The sequence below is a fragment of the Rhinoderma darwinii genome, chromosome 2, assembly GCF_050947455.1.
Source record: "Rhinoderma darwinii isolate aRhiDar2 chromosome 2, aRhiDar2.hap1, whole genome shotgun sequence".
NCBI lineage: Eukaryota > Metazoa > Chordata > Amphibia > Anura > Rhinodermatidae > Rhinoderma > Rhinoderma darwinii.
Genome location: NC_134688.1, coordinates 398,398,884 through 398,419,280, shown reverse-complemented (window position 1 = coordinate 398,419,280; position 20,397 = coordinate 398,398,884). Strand labels below are relative to the sequence as shown.

At 39.0% G+C, this 20,397-nt stretch overlaps 1 protein-coding gene across 2 annotated transcripts in view; it reads left to right on the top strand.

The window, feature by feature from the left end:
- Positions 1-20,397, top strand: part of SH3KBP1 (SH3 domain containing kinase binding protein 1) — a 337,971-nt gene that overhangs the window by 311,014 nt on the left and 6,560 nt on the right. For both annotated transcript variants that reach the window (XM_075854029.1, XM_075854030.1), the window contains 3 exons: positions 14,302-14,411; positions 15,074-15,199; positions 17,498-17,751. In XM_075854029.1, the coding sequence (XP_075710144.1) occupies positions 14,302-14,411; positions 15,074-15,199; positions 17,498-17,751 (490 nt within the window). The remainder of the gene's footprint in view (positions 1-14,301; positions 14,412-15,073; positions 15,200-17,497; positions 17,752-20,397) is intronic.

The window sequence follows — 20,397 nt, the reverse complement described above, 5'->3', positions numbered from 1 at the left end:
GAGAAACACCCCGAAAACATAATGTTTCCACCTCCATGCTTGACAGTGGGGACGGTGTTCTTTGGGTCATAGGCAGCATTTCTCTTCCTCCAAAAACGGCGAGTTGAGTTAATGCCAAAGAGCTCAATTTTAGTCTCATCTGACCACAGCACCTTCTCCCAATCACTCTCAGAATCATCCAGATGTTCATTTGCAAACTTCAGACGGGCCTGTACATGTGCCTTCTTGAGCAGGGGGACCTTGCAGGCACTGCAGGATTTTAATCCATTACGGCGTACTGTGTTACCAATGGTTTTCTTGGTGACTGTGGTCCCAGCTGCCTTGAGATCATTAACAAGTTCCCCCCGTGTAGTTTTCGGCTGAGCTCTCACCTTCCTCAGGATCAAGGATACCCCACGAGGTGAGATTTTGCATGGAGCCCCAGATCGATGTCGATTGACAGTCATTTTGTATGTCTTCCATTTTCTTACTATTGCACCAACAGTTGTCTCCTTCTCACCCAGCATCTTACTTATGGTTTTGTAGCCCATTCCAGCCTTGTGCAGGTCTATGATCTTGTCCCTGACATCCTTAGAAAGCTCGTTGGTCTTGCCCATGTTGTAGAGGTTAGAGTCAGACTGATTAATTGAGTCTGTGGACAGGAGTCTTTTATACAGGTGACCATGTAAGACAGCTGTCTTTAATGCAGGCACCAAGTTGATTTGGAGCGTGTAACTGGTCTGGAGGAGGCTGAACTCTTAATGGTTGGTAGGGGATCAAATACTTATTTCTCTGTGCACAATGCAAATAAATATATATAATTATGACTATGTGATTTTCTGTTTATTTTTTTTTATATAATCTATCTCTCACTGGTAAAATTAACCTAGCCTAAAAATTCTAGACTGTTCATGTCTTTGACAGTGGGCAAACTTACAAAATCAGCAAGGGATCAAATACTTATTTCCTCCACTGTATGTAGCCATCTTTATCTTGACTTTTAAGACATTAAATACACAGTGGCAAGAAACTTTAACTTGACTTTATCAATGACTTTTCAATGGCATTTGTTGTGTGATATCACGCTGCAGCAAGTTATCACAGTCAAGATAAACGTGGCTACATCTGTACTCTGGAAAGAAAAAAATATTATTATTTAGGGCAGAATAGTATTTATAATCCTGATGTTTATTTTGGGTAAAAATGAAGCGTGTATGTAGCTGAGCTTGCTAAATGTTATACACACTTAGTTGTGAATCACAATCAGATATTGGAATTACTGTGATAATCTCAAAGCTTCTTTATGGGAAACAGTTGTGGGTGACTGTTGTAGAAAATCAAATGCGTTCAGGTGCTTGTAAGGTTTTCCCCAAATCCTTGTTTTCCTTTAAAAATTGTAAACTTTAAAATTGCGCCACAGTTGCGACGATCCCGACTCAGCAACTTTCCCCATGTACTTCCAGCTCCACTGTGGTGCCACTTTATTTAAAGATTATTTTTGATGATTATATTAGGAAATTAATGTTATGCCCATCAAAACACTATAACAGACTCTCTGAGCCACTAATAATAATGGTGCCTGTGTTATGGGGAACTTAAAATTTCCTGCAACTCTACGTTTTTATCAGAAACTAGTCTGATTATAATGTTATATTAAGGAATGACTAATAATGCCGTTTCCTAGTGTAGCGGAGCTTTTACTTTTAGGCCACGTGAGGCGATTATATTGTTGCAATGTACTGCTGAAAGTTATGACTGTAATATATATCATGTATAATTGAGAGATTAAAAATCTGCTGTGTAATCCAGCTAATCTCTGTTTCCAGTGGGGTAGGACAGAGAGGGTGCTCTGTACTGTTCTGTTACAGGCGATTTGCTGGTAAGGCGAGGTCTCTGGTAAACAAATCATGTAAGATTTAACATGTGTCACTTCTCCAATGTCATCTGCTCAAGTCACTCAGTTGAGTAACAGCTACTTTGTTACTCTGGAGCTACGAGCAGCGAGAGACCAAATCTTTCTCCCTCGTCTGCCAGGTAAGATTTTATTGCATTGCTATGACAGGATCCAGTTTTCAATCTTCCCATAATCACTTTTTAGTACCAGACCTGAATACTGCCGCTAATCTGAAGGAAACCAGACTATTACATGTGGCACAGAGCAGGGCGCCCAATTTGCCTTTAGAAAAGGTCGTAATCTCCGTAGATCAGCAGTGTATTAACCATTTGAAATTACTTAAGATTCCGGGTTCTGTAGTTAAAATGGACAAAGTAGGATGTGTATGCGGGGAAATATTAGGTCTACTCCTGCAGATTAGCGGTGAGGAGATTCCTAAGGAGGGAGGGAAACAGAAGGGGGTAGTATTACCGTCCTCATACAAATTTGTGAAATATTCTGATTACTTATTATAAGGACATGAACGGTTTGTTCACATTGCGATACTTATTATATATTGCCACATTTGTCAGTGAATTATCACTACAGTTTATTCTACTAAATAGACAATATTCCATATGGGTGCTTATAGGATCAGAGGTAGAAGGAAGGTATTTCTGGATTAGGTATTGCCCTTAAACCCCTTAATCTATCTACTACAAATATGGAGAATGTCTATTCACATTGCATTTTCAGTTTACGTTGAAGTTATACATGTGGATATTTCCAGATGTTTACATCTGACAGATGCCTCAGATGGATTCCACTTAATAGACATACAGTGGCATCCATCGCCCATAGGCTCCTATGTTAAAAAAAAGAGTATACCACGCGGTATACTTTTCTTTGCGGGATGCCCCTGTATGACATAACGCAGGAGACTACGCTATCCCATACAGTTATAAAAAGGGTATACCGACATATACCAGTCAAACAGTGGTCACAATGATGCTCTTTTTCCCTCTGCTGAGTCAGGACTATGAATACATTTGATGTATGCGCCGGGAACGCCAAGCGTACAATGCAAAGCAGTGTCAATTCAGCCTAAATGACTTGTAATATTTGCAACATAATGTCCCCAAGGCTATTTCTCCACCACCCCCATTTTCTCTATTCGATTCCTGACAGTTTGTTTCTTCTTACCTTCTTTGTCTTGTCTGTTAAATTTGTATATTATTTGGCCCAGAAAACATAAAGTTAAAGAGATAAAAAATAATTACAATATCCTAGGAGTGCAGAAGACATTAGAAAATAGTGTGTCACCAGACTCAGACTGATTTATATAGAAGAGATCAGAGATCTACAGTTCCTCACAATCTGCACCCCAGAAACAGTATGAAAGGTTCCTGAATTTAGGGCACAAAGAGGGCAGGGGGTACGCCATGATCTTAGCAGCTGTAAATTACTACAGAATGCATCATTGACCTGTCTGTGTAGAACATTGGACATGTAAAAGTTCTTACCTGGACAGAACGGAATATTAATATTGGTGCTTTCAATGAGCTATTTAGCTTTCAGCCTACATTGTCACATACATTTGAGAAAGCTTAGTCATATTTTATTTACTACATTTTATGTATTAATTTGGATTAATTGTATGTGTCAGCTTTTAAAAAAAATCAATAATCCTAAAGTCAATCTTGTCTCCATTTGTCACGAGATGAATATAGTCTATTCATTTCTATGATCAGCCATAGGCTCAACAAGACAAAATATATCCATATGTTCTATTGGGGAATATGGACGTCATAAGGGGAATAACCCCTTCGAATCCTCGCTATTAGCCAAAATTAACAAAAAACAACTCCCGCTCCGATGGACTTTATCTGACTACCTATTACATGATCGGCCATTTATTTGAATAACTAGCATGTGATACTACATTTCCCCTGTAGTGGCCGCTGCAGGGAAAATGTTGGACTGGCCTTACCTTTCACAATAAAAACACGAAGCTGATCGGCAGGGCAGCTTCCTTGTAAACAGCGGTTGTCTTGATGAGACAACAGCTTCTAATGGGATTGCTTAAAGGAAGTTTAGAAAAATGTTTTCCCCTACGACCACTACTTTGTCTCCCAATTTTCAATTTCTGGGAACCTCCAGGTAATGTTCCATAGATATTGGTAATTATAATGGTAGACTTTTAGGTTATTGCTCTTTCACTGCAGGTCAGAATACACATATGTTTTATAATACACAGGCTATATACTTACGGAAATGTCTAAAACGTACTGTAAAACACATAAGGCACTTACAATGCAGGCAGGTTTTGTTTTATCCAGTGTCATTATCATTTTACCTAGTTCTGAAGCCTCTTCTCTTTTGCAGTCGTGTATTATTCATGCGGGAGACGAGAGGCGCAGTCAGTTGACGCAGTTGTGTAAAGTAACATTGATGCTATTCTTTGGGGATATGTATGGAAGCTGATGTATTCTCTGGGGATCCAGCTGTGGCAATGTCTCTTTTTGCCTGGCATATACCGTTAAGTATTTTATGTGTCAAATACGAAGGTATTGACCATTTATACGTAGAGCTCGGAGAATGACACAATTTAAAAAGCTTCATTATGTACAGTTCATCTCATGAATTATATTTCATGCAAACCGACACTTTATTACCATCCATAACCTTTCATCTTTACTGGTAATTTAACAATTGCATTAAAAAAATAATGCTATAGTAATGATAATGTTCATACATATCAGCCTACTTTTACTGTATAATATAGTTGCCTAGTGCAGAACAGTCAGTGACTACATACAGACACATACGCACATTGAGTGGGAGTCTTAACCGGAGCAGAACAAAACGATCTTCTTTATACCAAACTGTTTCCTATGGGACATATTATTCCAAATCATTGCAATAGAGCTGAATAAAGATCATGGCGAAGCTCAAGACAGGGAGGAATAAGAAACAAACAATTCACGTTTTTACACTTTTCCATGTAATACTGTGATTAGTGATATAAATCTGTGTTATTGGAAGTATCATGAAAACAGATGATCCAGTAATGATAAAATTGGTACATTAAAGTGTCCTCCATTACCTCGATCTCACACATTGAATCTTATATGAAATCATTTTCCAGATAGATAAATAAGTGAGACTCACATAAAAAAGAGAATATTGTGTACATGAAAATATGAGAACCCTAAAGGAACAGTCCAGGCAAAACTGGAGGGGGTTTTTACAGTTTCAGCAAATAAATTGTATTATTTCTATAAAGAAAAGTTAGAAAATTGTCCAATTTGTTTTCTTTATCAATTCCTTTTTCTTTCTCTTTTTTTTTTAAAGATCTCTGCTTGCTGTCATTTCATAGGAACCTGAATTGGATTAAAATCGGTCCTGGACATGTGATGGACAGGTGCACGGCTCGTTACAGTACAGTTACATAGTTACATAGTTACATAGTTTGTACGGTTGAAAAAAGACACATGTCCATCAAGTTCAACCAAGGGATTGGAAAGGGGAAGTAAAAAATTTCTACACATAGGAGCTAATATTTTTTTGTTCTAGGAAATTATCTAGCTGTCTTGTAACAAGCCGTGCACCTGTGTGTCTATCACATGTCCATGGACAGAATTGTATCCACTGTGAGTAAATAATAAAAGTTCCTGTTGAAGGACAGCAAGCAGAAATCTTGAAAACTTTGATGAAATGATACAAAAAGTATATTGGAAAAGTGAATAACTTTTCATTATACAAAAAAAAAAAAATAGATTTATTTGCTGAAACCAGACAATCCCTTTAGTGCAAGGCCTGAGGGGGAGGTGCATGACACAGGGATTCACAACACAACAAAAAGAGAATCCCTGTGTCATCCATCGCCCCCCTCAGACCCTACACTATTCATATTGCCTGGATCGTTCTTTTATGCGCTAGCTTCTCTTATTGCCTTAGGCAGGTGAACTTCAAAGGGTATCTACAACATGCCCACAAAGGGTTAAGGTAGTGGGCACTAAGAATGGCCGTGCTGTACACGGTGTTCACTTGCCAGTATCAAATATCAGAATGGTGCAGTGTAAAGCTTCCCACACATTGCACCTATCAATCCAATTCACAGCGAACAGCGATCCAAATGTTGGAACAGGTGCTGTACAGCGTCCACTATGGTAATTCTCTATAGGTATCTTAAAGATGACACTATTTCAAGTTCACCTGTCTTAGAGCAGATGCGCTTAAATATTATTTTAATAATGGCATTAAATATATTTATGTAACTCAGTATAAAATCTATTGAATTGTCGAGCAGTTCACCTGTTATTCCAGGTTCTGATAATAGTAGTGGGTGTAGAGGAGAGGGGTAGTAGTTCTATCTCGGTAGCAGTCACATTCGAGATACTGCATTGTTTGCTTCTCAGTTTTGTCTGTATGGTACCATCATTTCTAGCATTCTAAGTGATCCTTCTCTTTTCCGTTCATTTTCCATCAAGCTTTCTTCACTTTCATCTCTTTACTATGGGTAACTACTCTTCTTCACTTGACGAGGGTAAGGCTTTATACCTCTTCTGTTCCATGAATGTCTTATGCTGTAGTTGTAGAGCGCATGTTTCAAGTGGCGATCTTCCATCCCATTCTGTGATCGCTTGCACTATAGGGTTTTTAGGTTCCTACATTGTCCTATGAGTGGAATGCAGAAGACCGCCATTAGCGCCTCATCAATATCTCTCCGGTCTGCTATTCCGATTTATCGCTTGCTAGAAGATGTAATTTGCATTGTAGTTTTTTTTACTTTACTAGAAGTGCGCCATTTCCACATTGCCGTTTTATTTAGAATGTTGAAAACTTAAGAGCCTTTGACTTCATCAATAATTTGGGATATTTTAGACGAGTCTACGAAAAAGTCTGACAACATTTAGAATGGATTTCTGCTATTATTAATCTGCTGTGATTTTCGAGCATATTTTAAAGGAGTTTTCCTTCAATAGCAGAAATGAAAGGTCCTCGTACCTGCACTCTATCAATGTGAACTTCAGATGTGTCTGAGTGACATGTCAGAAAATGCTTTTATGTGAAAATTCCAGATTTATATCACTAAAAGCACTATTTGTATCATATATAGAAATGCTTATGGCAGTTCTGTACCTTTTTACAGTATTCCGATTACACATACATGTTTATTTCTCCTATACTGAGACAGCAGAGTCTTCTAACATGCGAATACCTGTATGACTTTCCCATGGACCAGACCTCAAAGGGTTCATAAAAGAGACATTTCGGGGCGGTTTGAAGGCATTCCTGGGTTGACCAGGGGTTGGGTTTAAATTGCCCACATTTTAGAGATGTAAATGTTGGGAACTATTCTTGTGGCGGCTCTGAATCTGCCTGTCAGAGAAGAAGCCAAGCGTGCAAAGTAGCACGCAATTCTCTGACAGAAGCCGCTTCTATTACACGGACATACTGCTTTTTTTTTCTTCTAGAATTGCACTTTTGCTATGATTTCCACTTCTTGTCACACGAAAATGATTTAAACCCCAAAGTATGATGAAATCTAATGGATTTACTACTGAGGTACCGTATTTATGGGGTTTAACAGAAAGATATGAAATGAAATAATACATTAAAGGGTTGTCTGGCCATTTTTTATTGATGGCCTCTCCTTAGGATAGCAATGTACAAAAAAAAAAGTATCACAGCACTGGAAAAAATTGAGTAAAGAGTGCACACCTCAAAATAGGACCGGGTCCAAAGTCCCCAGTACATACAAAAAAGAGAAGCGAGGCAGCACATCCCAAAAAGATGGGAACTTTATTCACCCAATGCGACGTTTCAGTCCAACAAGACCTTTCTCAAGCATGCTTCGCATTGGGTGAATAAAGTTCCCATTTTATTGGATGTGCTGCCTCGCTTCTCTTTTTTGTGTATCCTTAGGATAGGTAATCAATTTTAGATTTGTGGGGGTCCGACTCCCGGCACCCCACTGATCAGCTGAAGGGGCTGTGGCATTATTCGCTGCGGCCTCTTTAGTGTTTACCAGGCACAGCGCCATACACATTGGTAGCGGCTGTGCCTGGGATTGCAGCTCAGAATTCACTTGAATAGAACCGGAACTGCAATCCCACACAGCATCAATCAGCATTATGGGGGATGTGTGCGTGACGTAAGCGGAACAATAAAATAATCTCATCCACACATTGCAGACTTGACCTGTGGATTTTTCAATTTTTGTGTTTCCATTTCAGAATTGTATCTGACAAGTTTTATGAAAAATACCACCAAAATCTGCACCATAAAATCTGCACTGGTTTCCGCATCAAAATGTAAAATTCTCACCGAAAAACACATTAAAAAAAAGGCAATATGAAGTGCAGATTTTACCTGTAGAATTTCCTGCGTTTATTTGCGGTTTTGATGCCGATTTTGCACATCACATTTCACAAAGTGTGCATGTATTCTTACAGTACTGTATTTAACTTGAATTTCTTCCTGTGGTTTCTACTACTTGAACATCAGCTGATTTTATGCTATAATATTTCCCCCCTCAGAAAATAAATGGGTACACCATTAAATGGGAACATCTCTCAGACACAAGCAAAATCATCAGTACCAGGCACAAACACTCATATAGACAACCATGACCGGCATACGGTGCTGACAGGGAAGCGATACTCGCAGAAGTACCGCGCTCACTTCATTCTGCTGATCAGACATTCATTCAAACATTGATGACCTATCCTACAGAAAGGCCATCAATTATATATTATATATTATAGTCCCGGTGAACCCCTTTAGGGAAGTAATACTGGGATTTTTACATCTTTGGTTTTTCTTGTACATTTTTTACATTTGCTGTTGCTTTAGCAGAAAGAAAGACAGTTGACCTATTCTGAATTTGACTACATCCTAATATATATAATTTTACAGTTTTCAACCTCTTTAAATATTTCTTTAAAAAAATATAGCGAATGTAAAGGTGTACTTTTATAAAAACTGGCAGCTGCATATGCGGTAATGCGTTAGAAAAAAAGCCATACTCACCATTTAAATCCCTTTCTGCTCTAGTGGTCCTCTGCCAGTCTGTGTTCACATGCTGAAGCGATGACGTGCCGTACATATATGACCGCTCTAGCCAATCCCTTATCATACAGATGTGTCATTCCTTTCCTTTCCTCAAATCTCAACATCTCTTGAGATAAGTGGCGGGATGACCAGCTTTGAAAAAAAAAACATGATATCGCGATACTCTCTCACGAGATGTCTATGTTATGTGTCTATGTGTGGTCACCCAGTGGTGGTGATGTAAATTGCAGCCTGTCAAGGGTTTTGATAGCACTTCGCTATAAGGTAAGGGTGGACACATCTATACATACTGACCTGACCTCTGCATGATTGGCTAAGGGGGGGACCAGTATACTGGCAGGGGACCATTGAACCAGCGGGGCAGGTTATTTAAAACTTGAGTATGTGCTTTTGTCATTATGTTTTTGCATATGCAGCGCCCCGTTTTTTTTATTATAAAAAAGCCCAGGAAAACCCTACTAGGGCAAGTTCACAGAGGAGCAGAACAATGAAAATACCGGAATCCATATTCCATTACACGATGGACGCCACCTGCGGCCAATGGAAACCTTTTACTTTAATGGGTTCGGTCAGGGTGTTTGTGGTTTTAGCAGAAACAATAGCGCAGCATACTGCGCTATTGTTTCTAGTACTTTTGGGCTGATTTGCGATGGAGGCCACTAATGGAGCCTCCAATGCAGATATGAACAGGCCCTTAGCTTTGCGTATGTGACACATCAGTGCCTTAGCTGTTACTTTGTATATATGATGGTGTAATATACACTTGCAGATGTAATTACACACATATTAAACCCACAGCTTGATTTTAATCATATGCAGTAATGTTTTTGCTTCAGTATATTGGGTAGACTCTAAATGATGACTTAAAATTGCTAAATCATGCATAGTGAATATTTATGACAACAACTTATTAATATTTGTCTGCAGAATATAGCTGTTTTTAACCCCTACAACACCTTTTTTTTTCTCCACTAGTGCAATGCATTTTTCCACGCAGTTGATGGACTAGTGTCTGTGATCATTAATATGGTCTACAAATGCTTCATCCAAATCACTAATGTTATATGAATGTAGATGAGGAGAAGGGAGCCTGACCCGCACGCACAGCTAGATAGATAGATAGATAGATAGATAGATAGATAGATAGATAGATAGATAGATAGATAGATAGATAGATAGATGAACGGACGGACATATAATAACTCCTAGATTTACCTGCAAATGCATCTGTTCGTTTTGGGGGAGATGCTCCTCCATTAATTTAATTTCAATCAAGATAAGATGAGAGACGTTTCATAAGATTTTTACTTCTATTTATCTGCCAGGTTTATGTGGGTGTCTTTTCTTCCATTCATTGCATTTGATTTATGGGGGAGTAGTTTTATTTTCTTTTGCTAGGAATATATAATTGCCATTTTGACACAGCTATGATTATTAATAAAAGAAACTCTCACAGTGAGAAGATGTAGAAGTATTCATACTGCACCAAGTGATGTTGAAGTGGCTGAGGGCGCATGTACTGGATGTGTTTTATATTTTATGACTCATGTACAATCACATATTTACTAGTATAGGACTGTACTTATAGACATGTCTAGGGTGGGGGGTTAAAGTGTGTATGGCATGAGTGACCATTGTTCATGTCGCCCCAGCACCTTGTGTTGGAAATCACATAATGTTTTTATTTCCGGTTGGTAGGGATGGACTATAACGGTGCAGCCACAGGTGGCGTAAAAATCCACCCCAGAAATTTACACCATACTTTTCTATGGGTGGAAACAAAATCCAAAACACATACATTGTTTAAATTTCTGTGCTGAATTTTTCCGCTGCGGAAATACTGTTGCATAATTTGTGGCGCATTGCGTGACTGCACCCTCACAAGGGCAAAGGGCCAAAATATCTTGGGACCTCTAGCACTGAGGCCTCCAATAAACCCATAAATTGTGCAGTTGGTCCTGCACTCTACATCCAGGGCTGTGATTCAAAATTCCTCATGCATGTAATGCAGTTTATTAATTTTCTCTATGTAAGTCGCTTATAAAACATCAAATCACAGTTGCCCCACTAGTGCGATGCTCAACTTGCCCCAAGGTGACTTGATTTTTACATGTCTTAACGGTAGCTTCACTTTTTCAAAAAATTGTCTGCCTTCGAAACATGTTTTGCCCCAGGACATGATTGACATGACTACACATTTTACTCTGACACTTAATGGTTAGGGCTTGTGCTCTGTGCCTTGTAAAGTATGATAAACCGGAGAAAAAGAGTCCATATATATCAAGGTATGAAACAACTAAATATCTTTATTGAAAAACAGGAATAAAATACATTAAATAACATAGACAGAGAATCCCCTTGAATCCCCTTGAGAAAGCTACGGGCGAAACGCGCGTCGGGGCGCTATCCGATACTGCTGGGTCACACTCTATTTCCTATACATGGGTAAGTGCATACTCTGGATCTACCTCTGGCTTTTCTTGCCATTTTTTTAGGCAAGTAGTACTTACTTTCGAGTTACCTTTTCAGAGTTAGGCATATTGATTTTTTTCATACAATTCATATTTTGATACCATCCCTATGTTAATGCACCCCATGTGGTAGTCACATCGAGTCATAGTAACTGTGTATACCATCAAGTGTTTTCTAAAATATATATATATATATAGACTCAATGTACACATTTGTGATCCATGTAAGGACTATTTTTTGGATTCTCTGTCTATGTTATTTAATGTATTTTATTCCTGTTTTTCAATAAAGATATTTAGTTGTTTCATACCTTGATATATATGGACTCTTTTTCTCCGGTTTATCATATATTGTTAGAGTCCTTATCTCTAATTTTTCATATGGGTGGTTGAGTTTTCTTCCCACCTTTTATATGCATTTGTCCTGCGAGACATCTTGTCTAATCAGCCTTGTAAAGTATCTATATTACTGCTGTGATGACTGGTCGCGTGCTGTTTTAGGATTGTCTGTGTTCATTTAACCACCTGGCAATGTTTCCTTTGACCTGTTGACCCATGTGTGATTATTGCATGGTTTAATGGGCAAGAATTCAGATGCCACTGTTGATAGGGTCACTGTGCTTACCAGACTCTTTAGGAAACATGTAACTATGCAAATTCATGTTTTGTTTTATTAATTTTTATGTGTAGCATGTTGCTACTTATGGGTTTATACAGTGAAATAGGACACGTCTATTTTGTGATACCTATGTCAACAAGCCACATATTAGCTTTCAGATACACGAATGTACTAAATGTGTGTATATCAGCTATAAGGCTAAGAGCCTTTGCACACAACCGAGGCCTGTGTATGGAGCTCTACAACCTCTGTGCATTGCTGTATGTCGGACTCCATATGTAGCAATTCTTCTAGGGGTGAATACCTTTGTAAATACGGAGTCTGATGAAGTCTGACGCGGGCATGTTTCAAAATTTGGCTAATTTTTTTTCTTTCGCTTTTTTCAATTTGTGATAGTTTGTTCTATTATGTTAACAATTTCCCTTTTGTGTCACATGAAGATGAAACATTCATGTAATGGTCAAAGGAAATATGTCAGATGAGAAATGGCACAATATACTAAAGTCTATTCAATATTCTTTACTTATTTACGATCACAAAATGAACTAATATATTGTAATATACAGACTTCCCTTCTCTCCCTCTTTTCTGCATATCATCGAGTATTGCTCTTCATCGAAATGTTCTAAATGCGATGTATCTGCTGTTAATCTATTGCATATGTTGTGGCTATGACCTTGGATTTGGACCTAATGCAGAGCTGTTTTGTATACTCTTCGCTCTTGGCTTGATATTGCTATTCCAATGGATCCATGTAGATGTGTTTTGGGGAAATTGTCAGGTTTTATTTCCCTATCCTTACACTATAAAAAATGTTTTTGGAGAGGCGCCTTATTCTTAGGAGGAGGGTTTCGCCCCAACCTCCGACTTGCTCATAACTAGACAAACAAGTGCATAATTTTGAAGTCATTTTCAAAATACTAGCTCAATAACTGCTTCAAAACTGTTGCGGTATTGGTCTAAATTGTTTATGGGAGAGATGGAAGGAGGAAAGATCTGATCGTTCTACTTCTCCTTTTAATGAAGGGAGAAACGGGGTGAAAATGTACTCTCCTGGGTGACGGGTGGGGTGGAAAGAATAGATAGGTAATATTTTTATTTTTTTGTAATGTAAAAAAAAAGTCATTGACCAGACTTCCTAAAATTGTTTCTAAAAATAGTGTCACACATATATGGACTTTTGAGAACATCTCTTGTATATTGAGGAGAGATCTGACTGGAGATCCCTTCTTATATAAGTGCTTTGTGTTCTTCAGCTCACTAGAGCTGGCCATAAACATTCTAAAGTAGCCCTAAACGTTCAATTCTGATGTACAATTGTTTTTCCCAATTGTCAGATATATATTGGCTACATTTTTTTTGTCTGCAAACAACTGGTACCCGACAGATAATGTACTGAAATGTTCCATTGTTGGATATTTTCCAGTCTGTAGTCAGTTATCAGCCAAAAAAACAGTGATATTTGGAGGGTGGCTATGATACTCATGTCTATCGCCATTTTTTTCTGAAAAAATATTCCAATGTGCCATTTTTTCTACATGTATGGAAGGGCCCCACATTATTTTATCTATAAATGCAGAGTACGTAAATATGAAATCTATGCGTTGTAGACTTATGGCTAAAATCCATAATTTTTCCGCTGCAAATGTTGGTGCAGATTCGGGGCAATTACGCAACGAATCTGCCCCAACATTTGCATATTTGACATGTAATTCAGACGTGGCAGATATCACAGCGGACTTGCCACAGATTTCAGTTTTTGCATTGCAAAGGCTGAAATCCGCATTGAAATTTCGCTTCTTCTCTGCAACATAATGTGCATGCTGCGGAGGGGAAATTCTGCACCGCAGCCTAATTTCCGCACAGTTATTTTCCGCAACGTCTGAACTAAGTTTCTTAAAAATGTATAGAAACAAATGTAAAAAACGGCTGCTGCAGAATTCCACTGCGGACTGTCCGCAGAGGAATTCAACATTAATTCCGCCACGTCTGAATGCGCCCTTACAATTTCTAAAACGTCTTTTCCTGAACTGGATTAATCTATGAAATTAATGCCGATTTTTTGATAGCGTGCCGTTTTTCCTTCTATTATCTATTTTTAATGTTCTTGTGTAAATGAAGTAGATTTAGTACTAATAATAGTAATGATAGCAATAAATGTCAGTGTATAACATGGCAGTGGTATTTGAAGTGTCTGAAATCCTTTCATCATTCCACACAGTCTATGGATTAGTTGTCTATCTACCCAGGCGTTGCCATATCTGTATTTTATCTTTTAGATGTTGAAGGTTTTGATTCCCTTGTGTCAACTGGAGAGAAACTTAGTCATCCTACCGCATCAAGACCTAAATCCAGCGGGAGACGTCCACCTTCGCAGTCTTTGACATCGGTATGTCATGTGCCCACAGGGCATGTTCGAAGAAGGAATGCTGACACTCAGCGGAGAAGACATTTTTAAAGATAAGCAGATAGACAGACAGACAGACAGACAGACAGATAGATAGATAGATAGATAGATAGATAGATATTTCAGTCAATATGTCTATCTAAGGTGCACACATGTTAAAGCCCCCGAGACCCAAGCACCTAATAAACATACAAAACAATCCAAAATGTATGGCATCAGCCCCTTTTTATTTAACAATACATTGTTCTATTCATCAACTCATCCTGGTGATAAAAAGTGAAGCAGGTGTCACTGTGAACAGTCCGCCATTCACTTGAACTTAGCAGGTAAGTATACAAGTAGATGAGTTCGGTATCGGAGTACAGCATCTATACATACACAGTGCAGATGCATTGATGCTGTGAAACTAGGGAAGGAGGAAACTCAAATGGCCTTAAGCGGTCTACTATGGTAAAAAGTTCACTGCAGTACTTAATGTAGCAAACATATTACTATCGTTCTATAGTCAGTTTATTTTGACTGAAGAGCCTTCTTGCAGACAATGACTATCCTAGAATGATGGAGACGACTGTCTTAATTTGAATAATTTCTTGAAGAAATATTGTCACATTCCATTGACATTTATTTGTTACATTCTTTTACAGTCATCCCTATCCAGTCCCGATTTCTTTGACTCTCCAAGCCCAGAAGATGACAAGGATGACCTCAATCACCTGCCACAGAGAACAGTAGACTCATCCAAGAAAACCCCACGTTGTGTTACATCACAGGTAAACAAGCGAAAAGTGTGTTGTGATGTGTCATTGAGGTGTTACCGCTTAAGTTATACAGAGCACAAACCCTGGGGCATTTTTCTCCTAGCCTCCTCCGTTATTTAGATATTGGTGCTTTTATATTTGGCGCCCGATATTTAAATAACCCTCTGAACTGTCAATGGGCCATGTTTAGGCAAGGGGGCATGTAACATCGCTGTGACACTGTCCAATCAGCTATGGACAGTGCCACAGCAAGAGCTGGAGAGAGTGGAGCGTGTGTATGTAGATCACAGTCTTGTCCTTGTCTGCCAAGAGCTGGAGAGAGGAAAGCGAGTGCGCGCGCACGCTCCCACTCTTCAGCTCTTGGCAGACAAGGACAAGACTGCAAACTCTTGCATGCGCGCACAGCTCCAAATTGCACATGCACGCGCACACGCTCGTCTCTCTCCAGCTCTTGCTGTGACACGGTCCGTAGCTGATTGGACAGAGTCACAGCGATGTTACACGCCACCCTTGCCATTACACGCCCCTTTGACCGTTCAGGGGGTTATTTAAATATCGGGTACCAAATATAACGGCACCAATATCTAAATAACGGAGGAGGGTAGGAGAAAAATGTAAGGTGCCCAAGGTGCAGCCCTCCCCATTACATGCTGCACTCAGCAGCAGATGTATGGGGAGGTGAAAGGTTCTCTTTAAAGGCTATGTAAACCTTTGAAAGGCATTTTTTTTTATAAAAAGGTCAATCAGTGTGATTGGTGCAACTTTATAAATAGCTTATATTAAAAATTATTTTTACTTGGATTCGATAGATTACAGGAGACATGCAGTACCTGTTGTCACCAAACCCGTCCGTCTCACGGACCTGCCGGGAGCAAGATTTAGCGAGAGATACAGCTGCTCTGTATAGAGCATACAGAGCAGCTATATCTTAAAAATTAAAAAGAGTTTTTAATAAAAAATTGTTATATAGTTGCACCAATCACACTGATTGACTTTAAAAAAAAAAGGCTTTCAAAGGTTTACATAGCCTTTAATTATTACAATTATGAAATGGCAGGATCAGAAGTACAATCTAATGTCTATATCAATCTCTGATTTGCTAGACTAGAACAAAGCTCGTCATACACATTACATATTTGTGTAAAGGGATAGCCTGACTCCCTCTCAACATGTCCCATTGGAAAAAACAGGGCTGGTTGGATATTAACCAATCTGATCCTTTGTTTCCCCAGGAGATAAGCAGCACCAGAGGTGTCTTGCAACCACTTATCTACCTTTTTCTTTTATAATAATATGCACGCTCTGCCTAGCAGGACAGGCATGTTTACAGGGGAGTCAAGGATGATGACAGTCAAACAATTGTACACCAATAGGTACTGTATCCTATGTGTTTTGACACTTTTTAAAGCCTCAGAAAGGAACTCTTTTCATTAATGTGCACTCATTTGATAATGTGTATACCCCCCCCCTAACAGTTCCAATGTATGGCCATAAAGGCCAAATGTACCTGAGTTGTAGGAAAACAATCTTAGAAAAGGTCCATTGGAACCCTCAGATAACACATCTTTACATCACAGCACTTAAGGATGATCTATGTAAGGGCATCGGATCTACTCACCTGTTAGCGCAAACGGCACGAAAAAATATTGTGCCATTTGACTAATAGGGGCTATGGCATAATACAGCGACTTATAGTTATGAGTCCCCTGTATTATTGAGCACTCCCCCATTCCTCTCACCAGTGAGGGGTGGCTGGCTGCTGTTCATGGAGATACGCAGCAGGCCATCAGAGGTGCGAGGCACTCATGTCATGAATACAGCGGACTCATAACTATAAGTCGCTGTATTCTTTCGTAGCTCCTATTAGCTAAACCGCACAATACTTTGTTGTGCCGTTTGGACTACTAGGAGAATGGACATATCCCCATGCTATGCTGCCCTTACATAGGACAGCATAGTCTGATGACACATCTGTTTTATTCACAAATGACAAACTCAGCTGTGTTGTAGAAGCCAAGTCAGATAAGTACATCTGTGGTTATCATATAAACTTTTATCCAGATATTTTTGAGGCTGTAAGTTGTGAGGCTGAAGTATCTGCCTTTTTATCATTATCTAAATGTCAACTGTAATGTCATGTACTTAATAATTGAATTGCTGTAGCATCTGTATGCAGGCATTATTACTATTATTATTGTGTAGGTAATGGTTTACCGGCCTATCGGCGACATTTATGATTCCTTTACGATTACTAATAATTACAATGTCTGAGATTTTCTGCAGGTATTCAGATTATTTCCTGTCTTGTAGGTGCCAGATAACAGAGCTGCATTGCCCCCCAAGCCAGGAGGCTTGATTTCAAGTGTTAGTTTCTCGCATGGAGCTCCTGGAGCCCCATCAGCATTCCACTCTGTCACCTCAAGTAGTCACAGGTCAAACTCTCCGTCCTTTGGTAACTCCGATGCCAGACACAAAGTTGAACACAGCCAGTCATCACTAGAAGAGCTGCAGACACAAGTCAAGGAGCTTAGAAGCATCATTGAGACCATGAAGGACCAGCAAAAGTAAGCTTTATTATATAGAATGATGGCAAAGCGGACAACAGACTTGAATGAAAGGGCTTTTTCTGATGGGTGGCAATTAACATTTTCAGGATGGATGACCTTGTACAATAATACCTGGATGGCACAAGTCCACCAGTGCGAGAGACGCCGCTTGATAGAAGCACTCTGCTCTGGCTCATAGAGGGGGATTCTGAGTGAGGAACCCCCTTTTTCTGATAAGCCCTATTACGACACATGGACAGGGTTTCTCCTGATGGATTAACCTCTTTGACACCTTAACGACCGCCCACCGACTTTTGACGGCAGGCCGTGCAGGTGCTCCTGTGAGCGCTCATCCTCTAAGCAGGAGCTGTAACTAACAGTTCCTGATCTTAGAGAAGCCTGCTGAATACAGCTGGGGTCAGAAAACATTCGGACCCCCGCTGTTTAACCCTTTGATCGCCACGGTCCGTGACCACGGCAAGATCAAAGGGAACTCCCCGCTTTGATCTCATCATCGGAAACCCGGTGACGTGATCAAACACCTGGGAATCCCTCTGCAGTGCTGCCCTAACAGCAGCCTGTGTCAGAGTGACACAGTATGATGTATTAGTATACAGGAGTATGCTAATACATTACAAGTAAAAAATAAAGTTATTAATAAAGTTATCCCTTAATGGGATTTTAAAAAAAAGTAACAAAAAAAATAAATAATAAAAAAACATTATTTTGCGTAAAATATATTTTATTGCCCCTACACTAAATAAAAAAACCAAAAACCCTACATATATTAGGTATCTAAACGACCGTAATAACCTGAAGAATAATAATGTAACGGGTTATTTAGCGTGAAACGTGAACTGGATAAGAAATAAACAAGAAAAACTATGCCGTGAATCGCTTTTTCTTATATTCAAGCCGTAAAAATAATTCTACCTCCAAACTATGAAAAAAAATAATACAATTCATCCCGCATAAAACAAGGGCTTATGTGCTTATGTATAACAAAAGTTATGTCTGCTGAAATGCAGAGAGGTAAAAACGGAAAAATGTAGCTGGTCATTAAAGGGAATGTGTTGCCAGCAAAACATGTTTTGTTTTTTTTAATTAAACATTTAGTGTGTAGGTGATTAAACATTGTTCAAATTTTTTTTATTTTTTTCACGAGTCAGGAAATATTATAAATTAGATTCTAATTTATAATATTTCCCATTGCTGGTCACTAGATGGAGCTATTCCCCAAAATTGCAGCATTGCATGTGGTAAAGCAACCACATTGCTTTTTGCTGCAAAATTGGGAAAAAAGCACTCGCTCTAGTGAGCTCTGAGAATCCCCCCCTCCTTTATCCTGGCTAGTGCCGGGATAAACAAGGGGTTTGAACGGTCTAACCTCCTACACTGTGTGTCGCCATTTTTTGAGCTAACACACAGTGTAGTAGGTTTACATACAGTAGTAAACACGAACATACATAGAAATCTCTTACCTGCTCCTGCCGCCGCGGCTCCCTCCGGCCCGTCCGCTCCGTCTGCTGCCGCTGGTCCAAGTGCACAAGTCCGGAAGCCGCGACCGGAAGTAGTAATCTTACTGTCCGGCCGCGACTTCCGGTCCACAGGAAAATGGCGCCGGACGGCGCGCATTTCAAATTGGACTGTGTGGGAGCGGCGCATGCGCAGTTCCCACACAGACGGCGTACACAGAAGTGGATGGGACGGGACCCGTTCGCAGTCCCTATGGGACTGTGGCTGCCGTATTCCATGTCTGTATGTGTCGTTAATCGACACATACAGAAATGGAAAAAAAAATGGCAGCCCCCATAGGGAAGAAAAAGTGTAAAAATAAGAAAAAGTAAAACACAAACACACAAATAAATATAAACGTTTTTAATAAAACACTAACATCTTTAACATATTAAAAAAAAATTTGTGATGACACTGTTCCTTTAAGACCTTTTCAGGCTCGGTCATTAAGGCGTTAAAAAAGATAAAAATAGTGATGGATGTTATTGTTTATGCAGGATGTTGTATTTGTTTATTTCATCTACAATCAGTATATTTTTATTTTATCATTTATCATTTTTTTCTCCCACCATGAATTCCATGTCCAGTCCAAGTTCACTTTCATCAGCTTTGGATTTCATTAAGATTGAGGCTAAGAGATACCGTAATTGTCACTGTTGACTTGTCATAAATATCGTCAATGATTTCCTTCTGGCTAAAATAAGCATGTGGAAAAAAAACAAAAACAAAGAAAACTGCAATTATATCCCAAAATATCATATAAAAAAAGTAGGAAGTAATTAACAAAAGCTATTCAGACTCGGCTAATGATAGCCTTCAATAGAACATTGTACGGCTCCCTTCATATCACATTTCAGGCAGACAGTTGAGATATACTTTACAACATGGAACAATCTAATATTTTATTTTTTATTTTTCTAAAGGTATAATGTGCAAGTTCATACTCAGGCGTTTGGCTCTTTCTGCCACTGACTTAAAAGTTTTACAATAATAATAATAATAATAAAAAAATATATATATCCGGATACCGTTTTAGAGATGACAGAAAAGAGCATTGGGTTATGATTTTTCTTTAAAAAAACAACAAAAACAGATTCTGATGGAAACTTGGCATACGTTTAGCCCCATGAGTACACAATAGTATATGTC